We start from the raw sequence: 26,664 nt of genomic DNA on the forward strand, positions 1-26,664 counted from the left end.
GAGGCCCAGCAATCACTTCTCTAGCTTCCCACAGAGTTCTCGGGTACACCTGATGAGGTCCTGGGGATTTATCCACCTTTAACTGTTTCAAGACATCCAGCACTTCCTCCTCTGTAATCTGGACATTTTGCAAGGTGTCACCGTCTATTTCCCTACTGTCTATATCTTCCATATCCTTTTCCACAGTAAATACTGATGCAAAATATTCATTTAGTATCTCCCCCATTTTTTGTGGCTCCACACAAAGGCCGCCTTGCTGATCTTTGAGGGGCCCTATTCTCTCCCTAGTTACCCTTTTGTCCTTAGTATATTTGTAAAATCCCTTTGGATTCTCCTTAATTCTATTTGCCAAAGCTATCTAATGTCCCCGTTTTGCCCTCCTGATTTCCCTCTTAAGTATACTCCTACTTTATACTCTTCTAAGGATTCACTCGATCTATCCTGTACACCTGACATATGCTTCCTTCTTTTTCTTAACCAAACCCTCAATTTCTTTCGCCACCCAGCATTCCCTATATTTACCAGCCTTTCTTTTCAGCCTAACACGAATATACTTTCTCTGGATTCTTGTTATCTTATTTCTGAAGGCTTCCCATTTTCCAGCCATCCCTTTACCTGCGAACATCTGCCTCCAATCAACTTTTGAAATTTCTTGCCTAATACCGTCAAAATTGGCCTTTCTCCAATTTAGAACTTCAACTTTTAGATCTGGTCTATCCTTTTCCATCACTATTTTAAAACGAATAGAATTATGGTCGCTGGCCTCAAAGTGCTCCCCCACTGACACCTCAGTCACCTGCCCTGCCTTATTTCCCAAGAGTAGGTCAGGTTTAGCACCTTCTCTAGTAGGTACATCCACATAATGAATCAGAAAATGGTCTTGTACACACTTAAGAAATTCCTCTCCATCTAAACCTTTAACACTATGGCCGTCCCAGTCTATGTTTGGAAAGTTAAAATCCCCTGCCATAACTACCCTATTATTCTTACAGATAGCTGAGATCTGTCAGCTCTGACTATTGGGGGGTCTATAATACAATCCCAATAATGTGATCATCCCTTTCTTATTTCTCAGTTCCACCCAAATAACTTCTCTGGATGTATTTCCAGGAATATCCTCCCTCAGGACAGCTGTAATGCTATCCCTTATCAAAAATGCCACTCCCCCTCCTCTCTTGCCTCCCTTTCTATCCTTCCTGTAGCATTTGTATCCTGGAACATTAAGCTGCCAATCCTGCCCATCCCTGAGCCATGTTTCCATAATTGCTATGATATCCCAGTCCCATGTTCCTAACCATGCCCCGAGTTCATCTGCCTTCCCTGTTAGGCCCCTTGCATTGAAATAAATGCAGTTTAATTTTTTAGTCCTACCTTGTCCCTGCCTGCCCTGACTGTTTGACTCACTTCTGTTCTCAGCTGTACCCGTCTCAGACTGATCTCTTTCCTCACTATCTCCCAGGGTCCCACCCCCCACCCCACCTTACTAGTTTAAATCCTCCCAAGCAGTTCTAGCAAATTTCCCTGCCAGTATATTAGTCCCCTTCCAATTTAGGTGCAATCCGTCCTTCTTGTACAGGTCACTTCTACCCCAAAAGAGATTCCAATGATCCAAAAATGTGAATCCTTCTCCCATACATCAGCTCCTCGGCCATGCATTCATCTGCTCTCTCCTCCTATTCCTGCCCTCACTAGCTCTTAGCACTGTGAGTAAACCAAATATTACTACCCTTGAGGACCTCCTTTTTAAATTTCTGCCTAACTCTCTGTAATCTCCTTCAGAATCTCAACCTTTTCCCTTCCAATGCCATTGGTTCCAATGTGGACAATGACCTCCTACTGGCCCCTCTCCCCAGTGAGAACATTCTGCACCCTCTCTGAGACATCCTTGATCCTGGCACCAGGGGAACAACACACCATTCTGCTTTTTCTCAGCTGGCCACAGAAACGTCTGTCTGTACCTCTGACTACAGAATCCCCTAACACAATTGATCTCTTGGAACCCGACGTACCCCTCGCTGCATTAGAGCCAGTCTCAATACCAGAAACTTGGCTGTTTGTGCTACGTTTCCCTGAGAATCCATCACCCCCTACATTTTCCAAAACAATGGGTATATCCACAAAAGACTCCTGCACTAGCTGCCTACCTCTCTCACCCTTCCTGGAGTTAACCCATCTATGTGACTGTATCTGAGACTTTCCCCCCTTCCTGTAACTGCCATCCATCACATACTGTTGCTGTTGCAAATTCCTCATCGCTTCTATCTGATCATTTTGTTGTTAATTGGTTTGCATTCTGTTCTTTATTTTCATACCTAAGATTTTTGCAGAAGAAGTGAAAGATAGCCGGGTGGTAAACTTTGAAGCTCAAGCACGGTCTCTGGATAATAAGGTTGGTTTTTTATATATATGTAGAAATTAAAAATAAGCACTTGGTCCTTTAAGGAAAGACAGAAGATTCACCAATGATATTGGTAGAACCCTTCTATTGACACTCTTTCCGTCATTTGTTTCAGATTAGCACTATTATAAGTTTAGCTTTTTACTTCTGGGATTTATGAAGAGTATTATTTGTTCAGTGATTGTCAGTTCAGATCTTCAATTTGGTAATAACATTTGTTCCATTGTATAACACTTGTGCTGGTGGTGATTAGGATTTCTTCGGGAAGTCAGATCCATATTTAGAATTCTACAAACAAACTGAAGATGGAAGATGGCAAATGGTGCATCGAACAGAGGTGAGAGTTACAATTTGAAGAGCTAATGCAAACATGTTAGCTCTTGTTTCTAATGAACTATTGTCTACAAGCAAGTCATTTTAACTAACTTGTTGAATCTGGAGAGGATGGGAGGATCAAGAACTTGTGGTTACTGCTTAAAAGTAAGAGGTCACTCACTTAAACAAATTCACTGATCTTTTCAAATGAAACTGCAATAGTGTCATTCAATAAAACAGCACGTTGTATTGGAAAAAATACAGCTTTTAAAATCAAGTGATAGCTATTGTATAAAGATCAAATATTATTTTTCAATTATTGTGGTAATATCTCTGACAAATTAGGATTCTGCTCCTCAAATCTATAAATTTACTGAAACATGAGACCAGTCAAACCAAACACCTGTGTTCATTGTTAGTATTCGTGAACTGTGACAATGCAAAACTAGAGTTGATCATTTCAAGTGGTAGTTTAAGACTTTAAAAGAAAATTGTAGTTTCATGTTTTTAGCATTTCACTTTTCAACCAGAAATCATATTCATGATAGCAATAAATGTGATAACATTATTTCAGATAAAATATATTCTTTAATAAGCTTTATTCCAGGGATAGATCATACACCAGTGTGTGTAAACCTGTTTGCACAAAATCAATGAAGAAATCTGATTGAACTCCTGTACAAATCTCTCAGAATTGTAATGGCATAGAAGGAAGCCATTCAGCCCATTGTTACAGCATGGATTTGATTACCTAGTACTGATCACCTGCCTCTTCCCATATCCCTGCACACCACTTCTATCTAAATGATCATCCAATGCCCTCTCAAAGGCCTCAATTGAACTTGCTCCCTCCATATGTACAGACAGTGCATTCCACACCTTGAGTACTCTCAATGTGAAAAAGGTTTTTCCTCACATTACCATTGCTTTGTTTGCACATCACTTTAAATCTATTCCCTGTCATTCTTCTTCTCTTTTAAGAGTGGGAACAGCTTCTCCCTATCTACTCTATCTAGCCCTATCCATACTTTGAAAACCTTTATCAGATCTTCTGTTAATTGTCTTCTCTCCGGGGAGAACAGCCCCTACTTCTTCAAGCTATTCTCTTCATTGAAGTTTCTCAATTCTGGAACTGATCTTGTAAATCGCTTCCGCACTGTCTTCAATGTGTTTGCGTCTTTTCTGTAATGTGAATCCCACAAGAGATTATGAGAGATTTTTTAAAAAAATTAAAGCAATACTTTTGTGATATTATCTTATTGTATTTTCTACCTTATTTTTCAGGTAATAAAGAATAACCTGAATCCAAGTTGGAAACCTTTTAGAATTCCTCTGCGGTCTCTGTGTAATGGGGACTTAGAGAGGTCTATCAAGGTACTTTACATTTTTCTGTATATTGAAGCGGAAATAAAAACTTGCCACATTTTCTTAAGAATATTGACTTCTTCTAAAAAAAAATTAGTATATTTAATTGTCTTATATAAGTGATAATTTCCTCAGGATAGTATCTAGATCCAACCATCTTCAGCTGCTTCTTGATTAACCTTCTCTCCATCATAAGGTCAGAAGTGAGGATGTTCGCCAATGAGCATCATTCCTGAATTCTCGGATACTAAAGCAGTCCATGTTCAGATGCAACAAGATCTGGACAATGTCCAGATTTGGACTGACAAGTGGCAAGTAACATCATGCCATACAAATGACAGGCAATGACCAACTCCAAAAGAGACAATTTAACTACCACTTCTTGACATTCAATGGTGTTATCGTCACTGAGTTCCCCACTAGCAACATCCTGCAAGTTGCCATTGACCAGAAACTCAATTTGACTCGCTCTATAAATACAGCTTAGAAGACCGGAAGGTTAGAGGCTAGGAATATTGCAGCAAGTATCTCACCATCTGCCTCCCCACATCCTGTTCACCATCTACAAGATACAAGTCAGGAGTATGATGGAATAGTCGCCACTGAATGGGCACAGCTCCAACAACACTCGAAGCTTGACACCAGCGGGAACAAAACGGCCTGCTTAATTGGCATTGCAAACATCCACTCCTTACATCACTGATACTGTCTACACAGTGCACTGCAGAAATTCACCAAAGATCCTTAGGCAATACTTTCCAAGCCCACAACTACTTTCAGCTAGAAGGAAAGGGCGGCAGAACACCAATACCTGCAAGTTCCTCTCAAACCCACTTACAGTCTTGACTTGGATGTATACCAACAGCCCGTGGACTGCAATGATTCAAGAAGATAGCTCACCATCACTTTAAGAGCAACTAGGGGCAGATAATAAATGCTGGCCTGGCTAGTGATGCCTCAAAATTAAATAAAAGAAAACACATTAACAAATGTGTCCAAGTGAATACTGGTACAGCCATCTATTCTTATCATTCTTAATACATCAGCAATACTGATACATGTGAATAAGATTGTTTTAGGTGCTCAAGTTCCAAATGCTGATGACACTTCGTGACCAATTTGCATAAAATCTAACCAATAGATCAAATCTATTACTTCTGAAAAACTTATCATTTGAATGAAGTTGCACCTAAGATACCAGCTTTTACCTATCTGATAGTTTCAATACTTAACAATAATGATTTATCCTGCAGCTTGCCAAGTTGCTCAAAGCTTTTGCAATTTTGCACTGAGAATTATACAAAACCAATGCTTCAACAAGAGGGGAATGCATGGAGGAAAGTTGCACTTATCAATGGCGATAGGCTGTTTAATACTAACAATTAAAAGATAGCAGAGTGTGGTAACTTGAAAATAGCAATTTTACGGCTTTCAACAAAATGTGATTTTAATCTTTTTCAGGTGGATTGTTATGACTATGACAATGATGGCTCACATGATCTAATTGGTATATTTGAGACTAATATGACTAAACTACTGGGAGCATCCTACTATTCACCGGTAGGTTTGTGAATAAAATTGTAAGAATGTATAGCATTAGAAATAGCATTCACTCAACCACAAGCCTCTGCTCACCATTTGTCTCCTCCCAGTCCATCTAGTTAATCTCAACATTTTACATTCCTTTTCTCACACATACTCGTCTGATTTCCTTTTGAAAGCATTAATCTGCATTTACCTCAACCACTTCCTGTAGTCGTGAGTTTCCGTGTTCTAACCACCCCTGAAGTAAATACATTTTTTCTGAAGTATTCTAGATTTATTAGTAAATATCTTGTAGTTGAGGTCCATTTATTTTTGTTATTTCTGTTCAGCTATAAAATTGCAATATCTCTGTAGATACATTTGAAACTATAACGCCCTAAAGGAGTAACTTTAAGACTTGGTACATTTACCAGAGAACTTTTCCAATCAGGAATGTAATTTAAATATTGAAGTACATCCCATTTTTCAAGATTAAGTCAAGAAAATTAGATATACTGGCACAGTTTCTGTTTGCAAGTAGGGATTTCCACTAGATACATAAAGATGTTAGACACATTCTATTTTGCTCTAATGCTTATATTTTAATAGTGCCTAAATTCCCAAATAATTTTAAATGTTGAATATACCCATGTTGACTATGATTTTATGGAATTCGTAGAATCCCTATGGAACAGATAGGCCCTCTGAAGAGCATCCCACCCCTACCCCTGTAACCCCTGCATTTACTGTTGCTAATCCGCCTAGCCTGCACATCCCTGCATAGGGCAATTTAGCATGGCCAATTCACTTTGCCTGCACATCTTTGGACAGTGGAAGGAAACCAGAGCACTCAGCAGAAACCCAAGCAGATATGGGAAGAGTGTGCAAACTCTACGCAGACAGTCATCCAAAGCAATGGCACAACAGTGCTAACCACTGTGCTACCCTGAATTATAGCTGATGAAATTTGTTGCAACATGTAACAAAATCACATTTTTGATAAATGTTTAAATTTTCACAAAGTTGCTAATTTGTTTGCATGCGCGATGCCCAGTATGTAAACACCAAGTGTCATTAGGTACTGAAGTTCTACCTATCCCAGGTCTTGCGAAAAATGGGCCTTCCCTCCCTGCTGCGGAACGCTCCAAGTAGTTGGACTGTTCCATATCACCTGTGCTTCATGGAGAAACTTGTGAAGAAAAACACCTTTTGACCACAAGTTCATCAGGAAGAGGTCAGCACAGTGTCCTTGAGACCCTTCACGAAAAGGAGAGGTACCCTGTCTAACGGTTCCCTGGGCAGACTGTCAAAGCCATTTGGCAAAATGCCTCCTCGCCAAAACTTTCAAACAAGCACCTGGACATCGCTTGGCTGGTGGTGAGAAGGGCCCCTCACTGAGAGATCCTTTATGCATGCCTGGACTCGCTGCGCCACCATAAACTGTCCTCAAAGCGGCCGTGGAGGGGACTAGACTGTTACACATCTCCTTCTGGAATGTGCCTACGCAAAGGATGTCTGGAGAAAGATGCAGTGGTTTGTGTCGAGGTTCGTTCTGAGAAGCTCCATGACGTGGGACGCCTTGCTCTACGGTCTGTTCCCCAGGAAGCACACTGAGATGAACATCAACTATGCCTGCAGGACCATCCACTCGGTGAAAGGCGCTCTTTGATCTGCCCAAAACTTGCTGGTCTTCCAGTTGAAGGAATTGAGCCTGCCTGAGTGTTCAGACTGACACATTTCAAGGTCTAGGTGTGCTGAGGGATGCGCTGAAGCTTGGGCAGCTGCCGCCAAAGTGTGGTGGGGCAAGACCATCATGTAAGGTCCTTGAGTTGAAGAATAACGGGGTCCATTCAGTAATTGGGCCCCACTGATGCCTCAGCTAAAAGCCAAGAGATTGATTGTAAACATTGAGAATTGTAAACATCAACGATGCAATTTGTTCTCTGAAAGTAAAGACAGTATACATCTGAACAGCATCAGTATAAATGTAGTTCTTAGTAGATGCAGTCAAATAGTGGCAGGTTAAAGGACAAAAGAAATAATGGTGCATTCAGTGAAGTATTTCAATAACAATGTTTTTTTGAGTACTTGCATGTGATTTAGCTCGACTGCTGTGAGTGTGGACTGTGAAATTGTGGGTGAGAAATCTGTCCTGCTGATACTGTCTGTACATTGATCTAGTATTTTAGTAATTTACTCTGATAGTTCTACATTATTATAGCCACAAATGGCATTATATGTAACTGTAATCATTCTGTTGATCAGATCTGATTTTTATTTACGGTTGATGATATACTGTAGATGTGGCAATTAGTTCTGTATGTTGTGTGGAAAAGAATAACACCAGAATTTTGACTACATATTCTTCACTGCCATTATTAACATTGTTGAATTAGCTGCTGGTATATTAGTGAGCAAGATGAGTAAGAAATGCATTCATGTAAATGTGCATATCCTCTACAGAAGCTGTTTGATTTCTTCATTTTCTTTCTTCTCCTTGGTCGCTGATCCAAGCTTCTCCTAAGGTTGCCCCTGAACTTGCTTCATTCTCTGTGTATTTCCTCTCATACATACAGGGTGACCAACTCTGGAGGGGAAAGAATAGGTACATTTTGCAAGGCTGCAGGTAAAACTGGAGGGCTGGGGTGCAGGGTTGTTGGCAGAATCGAAGAAGTGGAGGCAGGTTTGTGTCCTGCTAGGTCTGGTGGGATGTTTTGAGAGGGTTGGGAGGTGTCGACAGATGGAAGTTTGGAGGGTTTTTCGTAAGAGTTAGACAGGGGAGACATGATGCTATCACTGCTGCTGTTCATGTGTGGCTGTGTGCACTGTGCACAAATGAAGACACTGGGCAGAATCTGAGGACACATGGCAAGCCTGGACACACCCATCAAGGAAAATTCTGCAACAATCCTGGAAAGTCGAGAACAAGTGGTCATCCTGTGTCCATAGCACCCACCACCTGCTCCTTTGATTATCTTCCCACTAAATTGCTGATCATCCATCTTCCCATACTGGCCCCTGGCATAGCTAATAGTGTTAATAGATCCTTCTACTCAGACACTGTCTCACTTATGTTCAAATTTGGTGTAAAGTCTCAAAGGCTCCCATTTAAAAAAAAAACCCAGCCTCAACTCCTACCTCTGAGACCTTGCTGGATTTGCTTGAAAGTATCATTCATTACCAAATTGGTGCCCAACTTTATTACAGCTCTATATTTCAATTCCCTCAATAGGCTTCTAGGACTGAAATTTACTTTATAAAAGTCACAAATTACTGCTCATGGAACTGTGGCCATGGTAAAGTATCCTTCATTGTTATCAACCGGTCTGCAGTGTTTGACATGGTTGACCACAGACTACGCTGTTTTTCAGGATTGTCATTGTATTTGCCTGGATCTGTTCTTATATAATCCAGGTTAGAGGCATAGATTATTTTTTAAAATGGGGAAAAGCTTCAGAAATCTGAAGCGCAAAGAGACTAGGGTGTCCTAGTTCAGGATGCTCTTAAGGTAACATGCAGTTTCAGATGGCACTTAGGAAGGAAGGTGTAATGTTAGCATTCATTTCAAGAGGGGTAGGCCTGGGTGGTGGTGGTGGGGGGAGTGGGGACATGGGAATGGAGAGAAGGTGGTGTACGTGGGGGGGTTGCAGGGGGCGGGGGGGGAGGGGGTTAGGTGGCGGGGAGGGGGTGATATCAGCAACAGTGTGAGCCAGAAGGAGGCACTATCCCATGCACTCATGACAATGATGCTGCTGGAGGCTGAAGAATGGTGACACAACAGCAGGGGTGCGGCTCCAGACTGTGGCTGGGCCCCAGGTACTTGACGGCAGAGGTAATGGTGTTGTAGCGGCGTGTGTGGGAACTCAGGATACCTGCGTGTTTGCAGGTTGAGATCTTTCTGGCAGTGAGAAGTCACGGTGGAGGAGGGGTATATTTCCTTTTCTTTTATTTCTGCTACTGTTTTGGAATCCTGTCTTTTGTATACTAAGATGGTGCCAGAGAATGTGCTCCTGTGTTCAAGTACATGTGACAATAAAATCTAAATCTAGAGTAAAGATGTACTGCTGGAGGCACTGTTGGGCCGCATTTGGAATATTGTGAGCAATATTGAGCCCCATATCTAAGGAAGGATGTGCAGACATTGGAGGGCGTCTAGAGAAGGTTTACAAGAATTATCTTGGAAATGAAGGGTTTGTCATATGAGGAACAGTTGAGGACTCTGGGTGTGTACTCGATGGCATTTAGGATGAGGGAGAGCCGATTGAAACTTACAGAATACCAAGACGTTTGAATAGACATGGAGAAGACTTTTTCACAAATAGGAGAGACGAGGAGCCAAGGGCACAGTCTCAGAGTGAGAAGACCCTTTAGAACTGAGATGAAGAGGAATGCCTTCGTCTAGAGGCCAGTTAATCTGTGGAACTGATTTCTACAGAAGGGTGTGGAGGTCAAGTCATTGGAAGTATTTAAGACAGAGGTAAATAGAATCTTGATTAGAAAAGGGACCAAGGGTTAGAGGGGGAATGGAGTTAAGAAACATATTGGCCGTGATTGACAGGTGGAACAGATTCAATGGGCTGAATGGCCTAATGCTGCTGTTGTAGTCTTACTGAATGATAATTTGAACTTAGTGTTTGATCATAAAGCTTTATAATTTATCATAATGCATTGTATTTTCATGTTATGATTTACAGTCACAAAGCTCATGGTGTTTTTTTCATAGGCAGAATTTGAGTGTATTAATCCAAAGAAGAAACAGAAAAAGAAAAATTACAAAAACTCAGGAATAGTGAGTTTTAAATTATGCCAGGTAAGAAATATTGATCCTTAATTAATTGAGTTGTTTTATTCTGACTATAATAAAGATTTGTTTTAGTTTAGTTTCTTTCTCATCTGTTCAATTAATTTGTTTCATTGTCTCTGTCATTCTCTTGCTATCTCTCTCCTTTCTTACACTCTATTGTGTCACTCCCATTATTCTCAGTTTGCTAGTTTATGCTTGAAGTCTCAGCTGCTGCTTACTTTCCAGTTTTAATCCCAGCAGTGCCACTGACCTCACTAGCTCTGTTTCTTGTTGCTGTACCTTCATAAATTCTGCAGCATTGAGTCAGCAGCTTATTTTTTTATGCCAGCAACCAGTCTATTTGGCAAATACATTATATGCACTTTTATTCTTTATTCTTTCCCAAGTTGTGGAGCATTGCTGGCAAGGCCAGCACTGTTGCCCATGCTGAATTACTCTTGAATAGAGTGGCTTGTTCAGAGGGCAATTAAGAGTCACCCATATTGGATCTGGAGTCACATGCAGGCCAAACCAGGTAGGCTTGGCAGAGTTCCTTCACTAAACAACATTAGTGAACAATTTTTAAAATCACAATTGCTGATAATTTCATGGCATTATTATTGAGCTTTTTAATTTCAGATATTTTTAACTGAATTTAAAATCTACCAGCTACCAAGGTAACAATTGATCCCAGGACCTCAGTGCATTAGTCTGGGCATGTGGATTACTAGTCCAGTGGTATTTCCACCAAACCAATGTGTTCCCTGTTTTAAAAACTGAATTGCTGTCTCACAACTACAAACCACTGAAGCAGGTGCCATAGGCCTGTTGTGAGGGTTGACTGATGCAAGTAGTGAGTTGGGCCGAGGAGCTATAAGGAGATATTGGATTGCGACAGTGACTAGAGAAGGGAAGTGGAGAAAATATTTGCCAGTAGAGGGGAAGACAGGAAAGAAAGAGACAAGAAGAGTGGAGAACAAAATGTAAGATCAAAAGAAAGACAAAAGGTGGCATGACAACAAGATGATGAGTTGAAGGACCATGAGGGGACATGTGCAAATGCCAACATTTTCTACATGATGATCTCTCCAAAATCACCATACAGTTCAACCTGGGTCCCTAGATATAGCTCTAAGAAACATGAGAAAAATTGTCCCCAAAAAGCTCAGCTACTGCTGATGTTTAAATGTGGAGCTCTCCTGTTGACTGTCCTGTTCAGATTTGGGACAAGGCTCATTTCTGCCCCTTTGATCTTTTGAACTTTGTCCTGCCTCCCTAACCATTGACTTCTGTCACTGTTTCCCTGTTAAAATTTTGAGCCAATGGCTACACATCTGCAACTACTGTCAGGCCTCTCACCTATTCAGAACTCGATCTATAATCTGTGGCTCATTCTCCAATCATTCAGTTTCTCATCCACTGCATCCCCATTCTTCCTGGTACATGACTCTGGAAATAGATTTTTGTGATGTTTAAAAAGAAATTAAAAGTTTGTTTTACAGTTCCATCTTTTTGAAGCTGAGTTTTACAATAGGACAGTGTGTAGCAGTGACAGGAGTAATGCATGAAATGCTTGGAGAAAACAGAGTTTCCCCTCTCATGCTGCAGCTGTTAAAGTGACAATCCCTGCCACGCAGCAGTTTGCTTTGTGACTTCAGTTTGTGCCAGAGAAAATGGTGCTGAATTTAATGAACTAATTGTTCTGTGTTGTTTGACTTCAAATACAGAGAAAGTATTTTAGAGACTGATAACTTGTTTTGCTGCTAAATTATCAGAGAAAAAGATTTGAAATTTTGGGAAATATTCTATGATGTAAGGCTAGAATTAAAATACAAAGGCCAGTATCCCATCATTAAGTCATCCTTTATTTGCATGTAAGAGAGTCCTTAGCATTGATCCTGCTCCTTCAGAGCTACCTCTGAGTGAACAGGATAACTGACATCTGTCAGCCAGAGCTCTCTGATGGGACCAGATTAACAGCCCCAATCAGGAGCTCATTCTATGAGGTATACCTGGCTGATCTCGTTACAATCATTATAACCCTCTGAGTCAAAGACAGGCTGGTTCTTCTTTTTTGTAAATATATACCTTCTCCTGGGGCATTTTAGCACCGGATCAGGTTCATCCAACATTGCCTCTGATACACATGATGTGCAACACGCTGCAGCACGCCTTCTGCACCTGGAGCGTTTCGAATGGAATTCATTCTCTTCTTCAGGCAGAAGGGATCAAGGTAGCAACATCTATGTCCATCTCAGATTACGAGGTATCTCAACGCCTAACCGATGGGGAGAACCCACAGATCTGGAACATTTGGAAAGGCAGTAGATGAGCTAAAGAGGCACATTTAGCTTCCACACCATTTGCAAGTTTGCAGCTTTCATATGGTCCATGTGCTTGTTCAGGACTGAAGCACCCACCTGAACTTTATATGTCACTGGACCTGACCTCACATCAACCATAACTCTCTCCTACACCAAACTGCATCCCTTGAAGTAAACACTCTCATTTAGCAGATTCTTATTTTCAGCATCGGTGTTCCTGATGCTGATTCACCTTTCCCCCAAGGTTTGACAAGTTCAGCATTAATCTGGTGCAGAGGCTTCTCCCCGTTGGCAACTCTGCTGGAGTTGCACAAAGGGTAGTCTTATAATCAAATAAGAACCAGGAGAGTTTGTTATCTAGTGAAGCTTTAAGTTGTTTCTTTAAGCTTGCCTTCAAAGTTTGGACTGCTCATTCTGCCCGACCATTGGATGATGGATGGTAAGGAGCTGTCCTTGTATGATGAATACAATATGACTTCAGAAAATACTCAAATTCCCAGCTGGTAAACGATGGCCCATTATCTGTGACTGACACTTCCGTGTCCGTGTATTGCAAAAGATCTGCTTAGATTTTTCATCCTCCCCATGTTTGATGAATGAGTTCTATGCACATCCATCAACTTTTGAGGGGTGTCCACAATGGCTAAGAACATTGAGCCCATGAAAGGATCTGCATAGTCGACATGTAACCGAGTCCAGGGTTTAACTGGCCCTTGTTGACACTCTGGACACTGCCCCACCAACGCAGCTATGTCTGCATCCAATCCAGACATAACTTCTCGCCCACATCTTCATTTTGGAAACCCCTGGTGGAGTTCAGTCAGCGTCTGGCAGCAACCTTTGCTCAGGACAATCATGCTTCATAATAGTATGCTGTATGATCTGATCTCTCTGGGTCCAAAATGGTTTCAATTCTGGTTGTGACAGCCTTTGGTTTGCCCCAGCACCACTAGCTGTTTCAGTTTTTCAAGGACTAGATCTTTCTGCATCCGAAATCTGACATTGTCAGCTGTGACTGGAAATTTAAAACCATTACAGACTCTTCCAGTGGTGGTACCACCCATGGTGTATCTGCCAGTGGGAGGTGGCTCAATGCATCTGCATTTGCTACTTGTCTCCCGAATGGTGTTCCAAACTGTAATTATGTGTACTCCGCATTAGAGCCCATCGCTGAATTCGGCCAGAAGCTATAAGTGGCACTACCTTGTCCTCTTTAAGTAGGCCAAGCAGTAGTTAATGGTTTATTATTATTACAAATTTATGTCTTTAAAGGTATTGGTGGAACTTCCTGACTCCGACTATGACCGCCACACCTTCCTTTTCTATCTGGGCGTATTTACACTCTACATTAGCCAGAGTTCTGGATGTATATGCTATTGGGCCTTCCTCTCCATTGGGTCACCTTTGAGCTAATGTTATCTTGATGCTGTATAGGGAGGTATCACATGCCAAACCAGATTTCACTTGGGGATCACAGTGCCATAATCTTAGAGATGATAAGTGTTTCTTCAAGTCGGAGCTCTTAGAGAAGTGGTTGCAAAACCATTTACAAGGTTGACCCCTTTAAGAGTCGATGCATAGGTGCCAGGTTAGATGTAAGGTTATGCATGAACTTTCCATATCGTTTCTTAGCCAAAATAAAGACCTAAGATCGGTACAGAATGGGAACCAGGGCATCTTTGATCGCCCTTACCTTATCTTTCAACAAATATACCCAATCTTGTTGATTCCATAGCCCAAGTAAATCACTTGGGTTGCCTGGATCACACATTTTTCACTTGTATGCCTGTCTGGGAGAAACTAAGGTCAAAGGATTATGTCCCAAGTTCTCCAAGTGTTCCTTATTTCTTCCCTGGAATTAGCATGTCATCTAGATAAATGGCAATCTGGGTAGACCTTGTAAACTGTTCTGCATCGTTTACTGAAAAATGCCAAGGCATTTGGATGATACCTCCAAATGGGAATCTCTTATGCTGGTATAAACCCCAATGGGAATTAATTGTAGCATGCTTCTGAGAACTCTCATCTAACCGCAATTGCAAGTACGCATGGCCCATGTCCACTTTATGTAGGACAGCCCCCTGCATATAAATCCTCCGTTCAGGATAGATCCTGAGTGAGCCTATGTAATTGCCTTCACTCAAGTGGTATTCCTTAAGTTCAGACGGGTAAAGATGTACACTTCCATCAGAATCTCCTACAACTCACCTGCTCCCCTTGCCACATTTTCCAATGATAAATGTAGTGCCTGTTTGAAGTCCAGTTGCACTTCAACTAGTAGTCACTTTTGCATGGTTATATCATTAATCCCACCAAATGGTGTCTCATCATCTCATTAAGGATTAAACCAAAGTCACATTGCCTCTGCCAGTCATCTTATCTCATTAAAAGTCCAGGTACAGACTTCCCTGGTTCTCAAATTACTGAGTAACACTTTCTGGTCGGCATAGGCGAGTTGGACTGAAGGGTCTGTTTCCACGCTGTACATCTCTAAGACTATGTGATAGCACCATAGAATTAGAGAAAGCTTGGGATTGTAATATTCCTTAACTAAGTCCATCAACTCTTGAAAGGTTTTAGTATTTGGTGCCTCAAGGAATGTTAGGCTCCTAATAACTGGAAAAGCTGCTGGTCCACAAGCTGTCAGGAAAGTTACTCGTGGCTTTTCATCTGCCCCAGAAAAAAAACATGCATTCTTTCCACATACTGAGCCTAATCTTTGTCAGGTTCGAAGGAGTTCAAGCTTCCCAAGTAACAGCATGATGCCAGAAATGCTTACCCCAACACAAAGGCAACTGTTGCAAGCAAATTCCTTTAGAAGTGTGCTTTTCTCTCATCACCACTGAACTAACTCCAGAGAAGCCAGTATCTCATTACCAAGTCACCCTTTATTTGCACATGGAGAGTCATTGAAACTGATCCAGCTCCCTCAGAGTGAGCAGGATGTCTGATACTCCTGTTTTTACCTGTCAGCTAGGGCTCCCTGATTGGACCAGATTAACATCCTCAGTCAGGGAGCCCATATTCTATTAGGTCCACCTGCCTGACCTCTTTACAATCCCTACACTTGGGAGTTGGGACGTTAGAATTTGTGAACAGTGAAATATTGATAGTTGCTGTGGTTCTGTTTGCCGAGCTGGAAGTTTTTGTTGCAAACATTTTCGTCCCCTGTCTAGGTGACATCCTCGGTGCTTGGGAGCCTCCTGTGAAGCGCTTCTGTGGTGTTTTCTCCGGCATTTATAGTGGCCTCTCCCTGCCGCTTCCGGTTGTCAGTTTCAGCTGTCCGCTGTAGTGGCCGGTATATTGGGTCCAGGTCGATGTGTTTGTTGATGGAGTTTGTGGATGAGTGCCATGCTTCTAGGAATTCCCTGGCTGTTCTTTGTTTGGCTTGCCCTATAATGGTAGTGTTGTCCCAGTCAAATTCATGAGCAAAACTAATGTAGTGTACAAAATCCCATGCAAGGACTGCACAAAACACTATATAGGACAAACAGGAAGACAGCTAACGATCCACATCCACGAACATCAACTAGCCACGAAACGACACGACCAGCTATCCCTAGTAGCCACACACGCAGACGACAAGCAATATGAATTCGATGGGACAACACAAAGGGCAACATAGGGCAAGCAAAACAAAGAACAGCCAGGGAATTCCTAGAAGCATGGCACTCAGCCACAAACTCCATCAACAAACACATCGACCTGGACCCAATATACCGGCCACTACAGCGGACAGCTGAAACTGACAACCGGAAGTGGCAGGGACAGGCCACTATAAATGCCAGAGGAAACACCACAGAAGCACTTCACAGGAGGCTCCCAAGCACTGAGGATGTCACCTAGACAGGGGACGAAACGTTTGCAACAAAAACTTCCAGCTCGGCGAACAGAACCACAGCAACGAGCACCCGAGCTACAAATCTTCTCACAAACTTTAAATATTGATAGTACTAGGTGACTAGTGTTACCACCGTTTGCTTCATTTATAGGGAAAAACAGAGACAGCTATAACACTGTGGGGAAAGAGCTAATCAATGGATTATATTTTGATTGCTCTAACAAAGAATTAGTAGAGCCATGATAAGCAGAATGACAATCTTGATTACTGTAATCCTCAATATAGTTTCTAATTCTACATGCTGTTTTTATAAACTCCTGTACTTAATATTTGTCTGTCTTTAATTTTTGCTGCCAATATTTGACCCAAAGCTGGTGTTTTTGTTTATGTCCTCCTTTGTTGGCTTTCATGAGTTTTAAGTATGCCACTGTTGTCTACCTTGCTCTTGTCTTTTGATTTCTTTCCTACCCCTGCTGAGGTTTCTTGTCATTTCGCTATGGCTAAATTATTTTAATATTGATGCTAGTATCGGTATTTTTCCTGCTTCATCTAATTCCAAAATCTCATCAGATTGGACATAACCACTGTGGATTCCTGGAGATCTATTATTTGAGGGATGGGGAAATGAGAAGCATCTAACAGCAGTAGGGGTTAGTCCTGGCAATGTTCTGACAAAGAGTCACTGGACTCGAAATGTTAATTCTGTTTTTCCCAGTATTAGTGCTGACAGACCACCTAAGCTTTTCCAACACTTAACTGTTTTTCTTACGATAGGACCTGGATTTAACACAACAGGCTTCTACATCTCAAATGGATACATGGAAAGTTTGTATTGATTATTTGCAACTGGAAAATTGGATGAATAGATGTCACAGCTGCATAAATAAATAAATGTCTTTTGTCTTTCTGGAAACATGAACAAACATGTGTCCACTTTAATAAAACCCAGTTTTATTTCAAAATTTAATCGTAAGTTTTTTGCCTGTTAGTGCATGGGAGAGGTGGGGCTTAAAATGTCGATAATGGTGCTGACTTCCTTTAGAAAATCTGAAATAAGACAATATTTTTGAAAGAACTAAAACAGTGTTTAATTTGCAGATTGTGAAAGAGTACACTTTTCTAGATTACATCATGGGTGGCTGTCAGCTGAACTTTATTGTGAGTAAAACATCCTCTTTGATTAAATCAATCCATGTAAAGTCGGTCACTGCTTTGGCTGTTTTAGTTCTCTAAATAAAATTTATTTAAGTATTATATACAAATCCAATTGATATTTGAAAGGATATGAGCTGCTATTAGAATAGCATTTACATTTCTTTCAAATTTCTTTTATATTTTTGGTCTTTTATTTCTGAGTATCCTGACTTTTGGGGACCAGCTCATTATTCTGCCATGACTTTCTTTTCTGTATGATACAATGTCATAAAAATTAATCTGTAAGTAAAGCTATCTTCCAAGCAAGAAGCTTACAGAGAAGGTAGGTTATCTGTAATAAATATAGCATGAATCTTGATTTACGGCAGTGTTGGTCCAGCAAAACAAACGGTAAATGAACATCCATTTTTTTTCTTCAATGTTAATGTTAAATAGAAAAGCATTTATCATTTTCTATATTTTTTAAATATTAGAAATATTTGTGAATGCACCCTTAGTTCTGACTATAAATGTTCTTGTGTTACTTAAGTCCAATTTGTTTAGATAGATGTTAATCCAAGTGTCTGCATGCCACATTTCTCTCCAATAGTATTCCACAAATGTTTTCATGTTTCTGATTTGCAGGTTGGAATTGACTTTACTGCATCAAATGGTGATCCACGTACACCCAATTCTCTACATTTTATAGCTCCTAATGGATTTAATGAATACCTGATGGCCATCTGGTCTATTGGGATAATCATTCAAGACTATGATACGTAATGCTTTAATTTATATTTTGTGAATTTAATGTTCTATTTCAATGAGTCCTCAAAACCATATTAAAAAACTCAATTTCCATGTGAAAATAAAAGCTTTATGATATATATTCCTAACTGTAGGCATAATAGTGTCTCCAGTACCTATCTAATGCTAGTCAGATTTATTTTGAAAGTCTTTTTTGTGGAAATATAACACTCAACCAGAGTTTTGTGAGGCTCAAGATTTTATATTGGTCTGTGCTTTTGTAATAGTAGTAAGATCTGGTTAAATAGTTTTTTTTTCTATTGCCATTAAAAGTTAGACTCTGTCTTTGCCATCCGTAAAGCATAGGCTATAATGGTAGGCAGTTTGTAGAATGGCCATATAGGCCAGGATTGCCTTGGAAACTAACATACAATCATTTGCATACCACCGTTAGTTATCTGTTTTCTAATTGCTTGAGTATTTATTACGTGTTGCTGCTGCAATAATTTATCCTTAATCACACCTTTTCCTTTAGGAATTTACAGGTAGATATCTAATTATGGTTTTATATTTACAGAGACAAATTATTCCCAGCATTTGGATTCGGTGCAAAACTACCTCCAGCCTGGCAGGTAACAAAGGACCATTCATTAAAAAAAAGATGTATTCAAATACCTTATTTGTGTACACAAATCATTTCATGCAGTGACATTTTTCCTGTAGGTATCACATGAGTTTCCCCTTAACTTCAACCCTGAAAACCCATTTTGTGCAGGTATGAAACACCTGTTCATTTAGTAATATAACTTCATTGAAGTGGTCGGGAATAGTGCGGTTACTGTGGTTCCAGTTAAGATTTTAAGTGTTTTGTGACATTATGTAGTTTACTAAGGGCAACCCCCACATCAAAATGTTTGCATCCTAATGAAAGGATGTATTTTACAAACTCAATTCCTAATAAGTTATAAATAGCCTGCTGTATATTATTATGAGATCTTGATAAGTAGAAGCAGGAGTAGGCTATTTGAGCATCAAGCTTACTTTGCCATTTAGTAAAGTCATGTTTGAACTGATTAAGGCCTTAATACCACTTTTATGCCAACCTCTCCATATCCCTGACCACCTTATGGATCAACTATCTGTCAAACTTAGCCGAGACTATTTTCAGTGATTCAGCCTCAATTGTTCTCCATATTATTGTATTCCGTTTCATTTTTCACTGTGTGATTAGTTACTTTGGTTAAGTAATTATCAGCTCATAATGTATCTCTCACGATAAAGCATGATGGAGTAACTCTCCTCAATCTAGCATTATATGGGGTGATAATAACTTTATTTAAAATTCGTCACTGCTTGGATTCTGTAGGGGTCCAAGGGATAGCTGATGCCTACCGCAACTGTCTTCCTCAAGTTCAGTTGTATGGACCCACAAACTTTTCTCCAATAATAAACCACGTGGGAAGATTTGCAGCTGCAGCAGCACAGCAGCATAAAGCTTCAGTAAGTGCTTTTACATATACACTTGAAATAAAGCAGCTTTGAACGGAAGTAGCTCGTTATACCATTATGCCAGTGAGAATCATATATGCAAAACTGGAATGGTAAGTGGTAACACAACTGTTTAGGTTTTAAAAAGCTGTTGATAACAAAGGATTAAAATTTTTGGACATGGGTGGACTGATTGAAATTTGAAACCGTATTACAATTTTGGGAAGGCAAATGGTCCTAGATAAAATTTTTCTTTTGCTGAAGACATGGCTTCTTACTGGTGTATGAACAGGGAATAGCCTCCATACCTGAAATAAAAGCAAGGTACTGCAGATGTTGGAAATCTGAAACAAGCACAAGGAATGCCAGACAAACTGAGCAGATCTTGCAGCATCTGTGAAGAGCGAAACAGAGTTAATATTTCAAATCTGGCAAGACTCTTCTTCAGAACTCCGGTGTTTCTGTTTTTATTTACAGGTGCTTTCTGACCTACAAAGTGTTTCCATCATTTTTTGTTGTATTTTATTTCATAACTAATGGTCAATTTTCATTCGTCCATGGCTACACATTTTCCTACAATTCTTGATGATTAGGAGAATGATCCTTATGCCTCTAACAAATGGATGATTGCTTTTGTCCTTATTTCTTGGAGGATAATTCTGGATTAATTTCCAGTGCAGATATATTGAACTTGAAACCTTTTGCTCTGTGCGGTGATAATTTAAAAACAACTTTGACTCCTGGTAGAGTCATTAGAGATATTATTTAACTATATGTTGAGAGACACTTTGTTATAAAGTCTACCAAGCTCTCTCCCACATCCCAGTTAGTTTGACAATTTTAAATCTTAACTCTCACTTTTCACTAAAATGTTTTATAATTCATTTGTCTTCAATTGTCTTCGCACTTGAATTAAATATCTTTGCCAATAACTAGGCCTATACAGCAGATGCCCCTTATGTGTTCTCATTAGCCCTGTGAAATTTTGTTATTATTGTTCACACTGTCTAAGTCTACCTACTTTACCTTCTTGTCTGCTCCCTTATCACATCAAGGGTATTACTCAACTTTGTGAAGGTTGTTGTTTAACTTTCATACTTAGCTGTGTTCCCATAGAACTGACTACATATCTCATCATGCACATGGACTTGGCTACATTTATCATCTTGCTTAGGTTAGCTATTCATAGCTACATTTTGTCTATTCTAAAATTACTAATGTGTGTTTACATATCAATCATCAATTTTTCAGATAGTCTTACTTTAGTCTGTGAGACTATGTTCTGCATTAGGAACAATACATTTATTTGTGAGGCCAGAATAACTCTTGACCTCCTTTACAATTTTGATGCTTTTTACAAACATCACATAACTGCTGAGGTAGTTGACAATCGCTGAAAGTGCTCACTATTCTATTCTAGTGTTCTATTTATATATTTAGAATGAACTTTGGTGGCTGAAGATTATATGTAAATCTGCTTTACTTTTGGTTTACCATTTAGTTACCTAATGAACCTATTAGCATATTACTTGAGTGCCATCTGATTTTAAATGAAATGAAATACAAAGCTCATCAAAGATGATAAAATCAGTTTCAACATGGTGGTTGGTGTGTGAAGAAATCTCCATCGAGCTGTTTTATGATCTTTGTAACCATGCTGTTCCTTAAGCTATGCTTTGTGTTCGATCTTAACAAGCAAATCAATTTGCTGTGTGTGATTTTAATAAATTACTTATTGTAGGGTTATTATCTTGGCAGCAATATTTCATCCTGTTGATCATCACGGATGGTGTGATAACGGATTTAGATGAAACAAGACAGGCCATCGTGAATGCTTCTAAGTTGCCGATGTCCATCATTATTATTGGTGTTGGTGGAGCAGATTTTAGTACTATGGAATTTCTGGATGGTGATAATGGTGTTCTCAGATCACCTACTGGAGAAGTAGCAGTCCGGGATATTGTCCAGTTTGTGCCATTTAGAAAGTTTCAAAATGTAAGTATGTAATAGTGTACACCAATTATATTTATGAATCTTGCTTCACAGCTTTGAAATAAGCAAGTATTGGACTAGACAAATCTTTTAAAATTTTGTAAAATCTTAAATGACATTCACAAAGGTTTTAAGATTTTAAAATTGAAAATTGATGAATTGAGAAAACTATACTGTGCTGCTGGGATTTCTTAGGATGTAGAAAGAAGCAGATCTTAAAATTTTTTTTGTAATGCCTCTAACAAATAGATGATGTGATATAAGATGCAAACATCTGAACTGCTTGTATCTAAGTAGTCCATTTAAGCATGCCTGTCTATGTAATGGGGAAGGATTTTGTTCTAACTACTTCTACCTTGTGTGGATAGTGTAATTGTGGTATATCACGGCAATGTAGTAAAGTTTGAGTCATGAATTGAATACAGCTGGTAATTCTTAAATGCTAGTATAAGATGACATCAAAATATTATCAGGCCAAAATTGTTGATGTTGTGGCATCTTTGAATAGCTCTTAGTAAGTTGGCACCATAAGTTGATTGCGCCAGTTTATGTATGTTAGAAGTCCAAAAATAGACATTTAGTATGAGGCTGCAAAACGTGCATGAAACACAATACCAGAAAAGATGTAATTTTGTTGCTGCAGCAAATCATTGAAATAAAATTTCTTTTAATACCATAGAATAGAACAGTATGGCTCAAAGTTTCCACTTGTATGTAATTGAGGTGTATTTTTGATACTGGAAAGCCAAAGTAGCACCACAAGATATCCTCTGACCTCAGTTAACCTTGTGGACATGGACTATTGAATTAATTTTGGATGACACTCCGGTTTCTATTATGCACCTAACAGCTAATGCAGTGAAGATTAATAAGACAGTTTTGAATGAGGAAACTATCCAGGATTACCAGTTTTTGAAATTAAACCTTCTTCATTCTGATGCTGTAGCATTGCTGGATGCCGTGGTAAACAACCCATTGATGGAAAGAATGTTGGTTGATGCATTGTTTTGGTTGAAAAATTCAATAAGTTCACTTGTGTAAGAGTCTATATAATGAGCATCCTCTGTCAGTTCCAGTTGGAAATTCTATGCTGTACATTTCCAATTTAGAGTGGGCATCCCTATTTCATGTTCTGTATTTATTCCAGTTTCACCCAGATGATAATGGAATGAAGAAGCTCCAATCAGTGTTTTTGTATTGTTCTGATTTGGTAGAATGCTTTTGAATATGAAAGAAGCCTACTTGTCAAGATAATTGAGTTCAGCCAGACAATGTCCTGAAAGTTATTAGCTAGGAGTTTCTGTTTCTAGGCTCATCAGAATATAACTCCTTGTCCGTTCAGTTAAATCACTTGTTGGTGAGCAAAAAGCAAAAATATTCATCCATTCTCACAAATGTAGTATATTCCAAACAGGACGGGGATGAGGTGTACTTCATTGTGTAGCATCATATATATGAAAGAAACAGAAATTGTTATCACTGGTAAGTGGATCAGTAACCAAAGGATGAAGATTTAACATAATTAGCAAAAGGATTAGAGATGAAACAAGTTTTCTTTTAAGCAACAAGTTATCAGCTGGACTGCCTTTCCTAGAAAGGTTGTGGAAGTAATTTATACAACACAATATAATGCAACGCAGGAACAGGCCCTTCAGCCCACCAAGCCTGTGCTGATTCCTAATGCTTATTTACGCCTGCTACTTATTGCCCATGCATGGTATCTATCTCTCTGTTTGCCTCACGTTCATGTGTCTATCAAGATACACTTTAACTGTTGCTAGTGTGCCTGCTTCCACGACCTCCAGTGGCAGTGCATTCCAGGCATCCACCACCCTCTGATGAAACATATTCCCCGCAATACGCCCCTAAACTTTCCCATTTCACCTTGAACCTGTGCCCTCTTGTAGTTGACTTTTCCACTCTGGGTGGAAAAAGATTTTCACTATCCACCCTGTCTATGCCTTTCATAATTTTGTAGACCTCTATCAGGTCACTCCTCAGCAACCGTCTTTCCAGTGAAAACAATCCAAGTTTATCCAACCCCTTTTCATAACTAAAACTTTCAACAGAAACTTTCAAGAATGAATTTAATGAATACTTGAAGAAGAAAAATTGCAAGGTTATACTGGAAGAACACAGGGTGGGACTACACAGTTCTTTCAAACTACCACAATGGGCTGAATGACATCTGTGTTGTATGATTCTATAAAAACACTGCAGATTAAACAACATTACACATACATTTTAATGATGATTTACTGTTTGTTGTTCACATCGTTGTTGGCTTTTAGGTGATAATGCTCTCATTTCATTCAACAGGCACCCAAAGAAGTTCTTGCACAAAGCGTACTGGCTGAATTACCTCAGCAAGTGATGTCCTACTTCAACACTTACAAACTCAGTCCTCCGAATGAGCCAAGTCCCTAAATATCTGAATGTTTGATCTGATTTCAGTCATGATCTACAAATATGTTCACTGGAGTGCAAAAATGTTCATTACTACCAGTGTTAGCCACTAAAGATTTTTTAATGAAAAATTTTATATAAAAATGTTTATGAATCTAAATTTATGAATCTAAACATGTTAATATTTTGAATAACCTTGATAAAACAATATAATGACATTTGTCAAGGTTTAATTAATTAGCATGATTCTACATTATATTGTCACTCAATGAAATAACAGTCTATTAAGTGCCTAGTTTGTGGCATCTCTTGTATCCTTAGTCCTTTACATGCCCAGTCCTTTGAGTTGTTCCTGTTCTGTTGAAAAGTTAAATCAGTCTATTTTATAAATACTGAAGGTGACTTTCTGATGTTATTTTATACTCCAGTATTGCAGTGTTTTTTTAAAATTGTACTACAAATTTATGAATTATTCTGCAGATGTTTTATTTTGAAATTTTATAATTTTCTGTTGGGAAATGTTCAATTTTGAATTGTTAGACTGGGGCCAAATACTCAAATATGAAATAGCTGCTGTTACTAAGTAATTGAGAATGGCTAGTGTTTTTACTTTAAGGCACCATCATATTATTTAATTGTGAAAAAAGTTGAATAAAGACTTTAAAGACCTGTTCAAGGATAAATCCAGCCTGTGTACTTAATGCAATGATCAAATCTCTCTTTAAATAGCATATTTTTGAAGTATAAAGTATACTATGTTGTTCACTTCAACTTTAGCAGTTTAGAAACAGAACATAAATACAAAATTATAACTTGAATTTAAAATAATCGTGAAGTAACGAACAAACATTCTTAAGTATATTGCTGAAGTTATCATCATGTATTTGTGTTTCAATTAAATATAAGTTTCACAGCATTTATCCATCCCTATTGCCTTATAAATTCAACTGCTCAGTTAAATGTTTCCAAATTCAATACAATTTTGAAATGTACATGATTATTACTGTGTAAAATATTACAAATTAAAATATTTGAAGATGTTATGATAACGGGATTAGGTTTTGTATGAATGTAATTATTTCAGTTCTTTTAAACATAATTCATAATTCAGGAGTCAATCTCAGGTATTCTACCCATTTCAGAGTAGTCATCGTAGAACAAACACACACTGAACATTATTTACTAATAAATCACATCTTTTAAATGCAAAAGATGCCTTTATTGTGCATGCTCACGTAAAATTCACATGGGTACTCTTTTAGAGGCATTGACATACATGTGCGATTTGGGTTTAAAAATGACTGCAGCAATGGAATAATGTAAAACTGAGCAACTCCAAAGAACTAATTTTAATTTACCATTAGTCCAAGTTTCCTGTGTAGTAATTTGGTTGACCAAAGCTGTACACAAAGCCCAGGTTTGAACTGAATGTCACTCAAGCAAGGAAATAGTGGAGACATTTACAATAATAGCTTACCAGCTCATAGTGTACATTATCATATAAAATTTTATCATGATTTATCAACGCTATTCCATTATTTTGTCCTACACTTCTAGCAAGTCAAATTGGGTCAGTTGTTTGTGCCTTTGGTTCTCTATCCCCTGCTCCTTCATGGATGGTTTCTGCAGTTGTTATCGTTACTGTTGTGGTGCTCTCCTGTGGATGAGACCTGCCTCTGTCCTATAAACATTCCCAGTTTTGCTGAGCTTATTACTGAACTGTTTTGGCACATAACCCATCCTTGGAGTTGTATTGAAATGTTTCTGTGCGGTTGTAAATGAGGATAGTGGCAGTGCTGGAAAGCTGCAGAAATTTCTTGTCACTGTCACAATTTTGGTCAACCTGTGGAGGATCCTTGCACTATTGTAATATAGTTCATGAATTTTAAGCATTATTTATTGGAGTTATTGGGGAGACAGTTAGTATTCCCACAATGCTACTGTTACCAATGTTGCATTGACTTCCAGTTCTGAAATCACTGCTGACCGGCTGGAAAGATAGGTTGGCAACTATCCTAATTAACATGGTTCAATTATTTCCATGACTAATTACTTTGGAAAGTAGTTAGTGATTTGTTCAGTCATGACAAGTGCTTCTACGTCTCTTTCCTATTCACACAGATGCAAGTATAACTAATCATTATTACCTTGTAAGCTCCTCAGCACTTAGGCACATAACCTGTTTTGCCAGGTATCACACCTTATCCCCTACTTCGCCACCTCATTCTGCCTCTACTTCCATGTCATGCATGATCTACTGCTTCCTAATTTCTTGTCTCAGTCCATGCAGTTAATTTCACAGCACTCGCAAAAGGTTTAACTCTCGCTGTTTGGGATCCAACTTCCT

General features: G+C 39.1%; 1 protein-coding gene across 2 annotated transcripts in view; it reads left to right on the forward strand.

Annotated features, from left to right (window-relative positions):
* Positions 1-25,371, forward strand: part of LOC122549014 (copine-3) — a 45,934-nt gene extending 20,563 nt beyond the window's left edge. For both annotated transcript variants that reach the window (XM_043688135.2, XM_043688134.2), the window contains exons 5-16: positions 2,318-2,389; positions 2,652-2,735; positions 3,998-4,087; positions 5,540-5,638; positions 10,326-10,412; positions 17,649-17,708; positions 18,330-18,463; positions 19,009-19,063; positions 19,155-19,206; positions 19,798-19,931; positions 21,678-21,914; positions 24,231-25,371. In XM_043688135.2, coding sequence (XP_043544070.1) covers positions 2,318-2,389; positions 2,652-2,735; positions 3,998-4,087; positions 5,540-5,638; positions 10,326-10,412; positions 17,649-17,708; positions 18,330-18,463; positions 19,009-19,063; positions 19,155-19,206; positions 19,798-19,931; positions 21,678-21,914; positions 24,231-24,338 — 1,212 coding nt within the window. In that variant the 3' untranslated portion in view covers positions 24,339-25,371. The remainder of the gene's footprint in view (positions 1-2,317; positions 2,390-2,651; positions 2,736-3,997; positions 4,088-5,539; positions 5,639-10,325; positions 10,413-17,648; positions 17,709-18,329; positions 18,464-19,008; positions 19,064-19,154; positions 19,207-19,797; positions 19,932-21,677; positions 21,915-24,230) is intronic.
* Positions 25,372-26,664: the final 1,293 nt, after the last annotated feature.

The sequence above is a fragment of the Chiloscyllium plagiosum genome, unplaced genomic scaffold (genome assembly GCF_037043375.1).
Source record: "Chiloscyllium plagiosum isolate Xiang-an unplaced genomic scaffold, Cpla_swu_hap1 HiC_scaffold_4, whole genome shotgun sequence".
In the NCBI taxonomy this organism is placed as follows: domain Eukaryota; kingdom Metazoa; phylum Chordata; class Chondrichthyes; order Orectolobiformes; family Hemiscylliidae; genus Chiloscyllium; species Chiloscyllium plagiosum.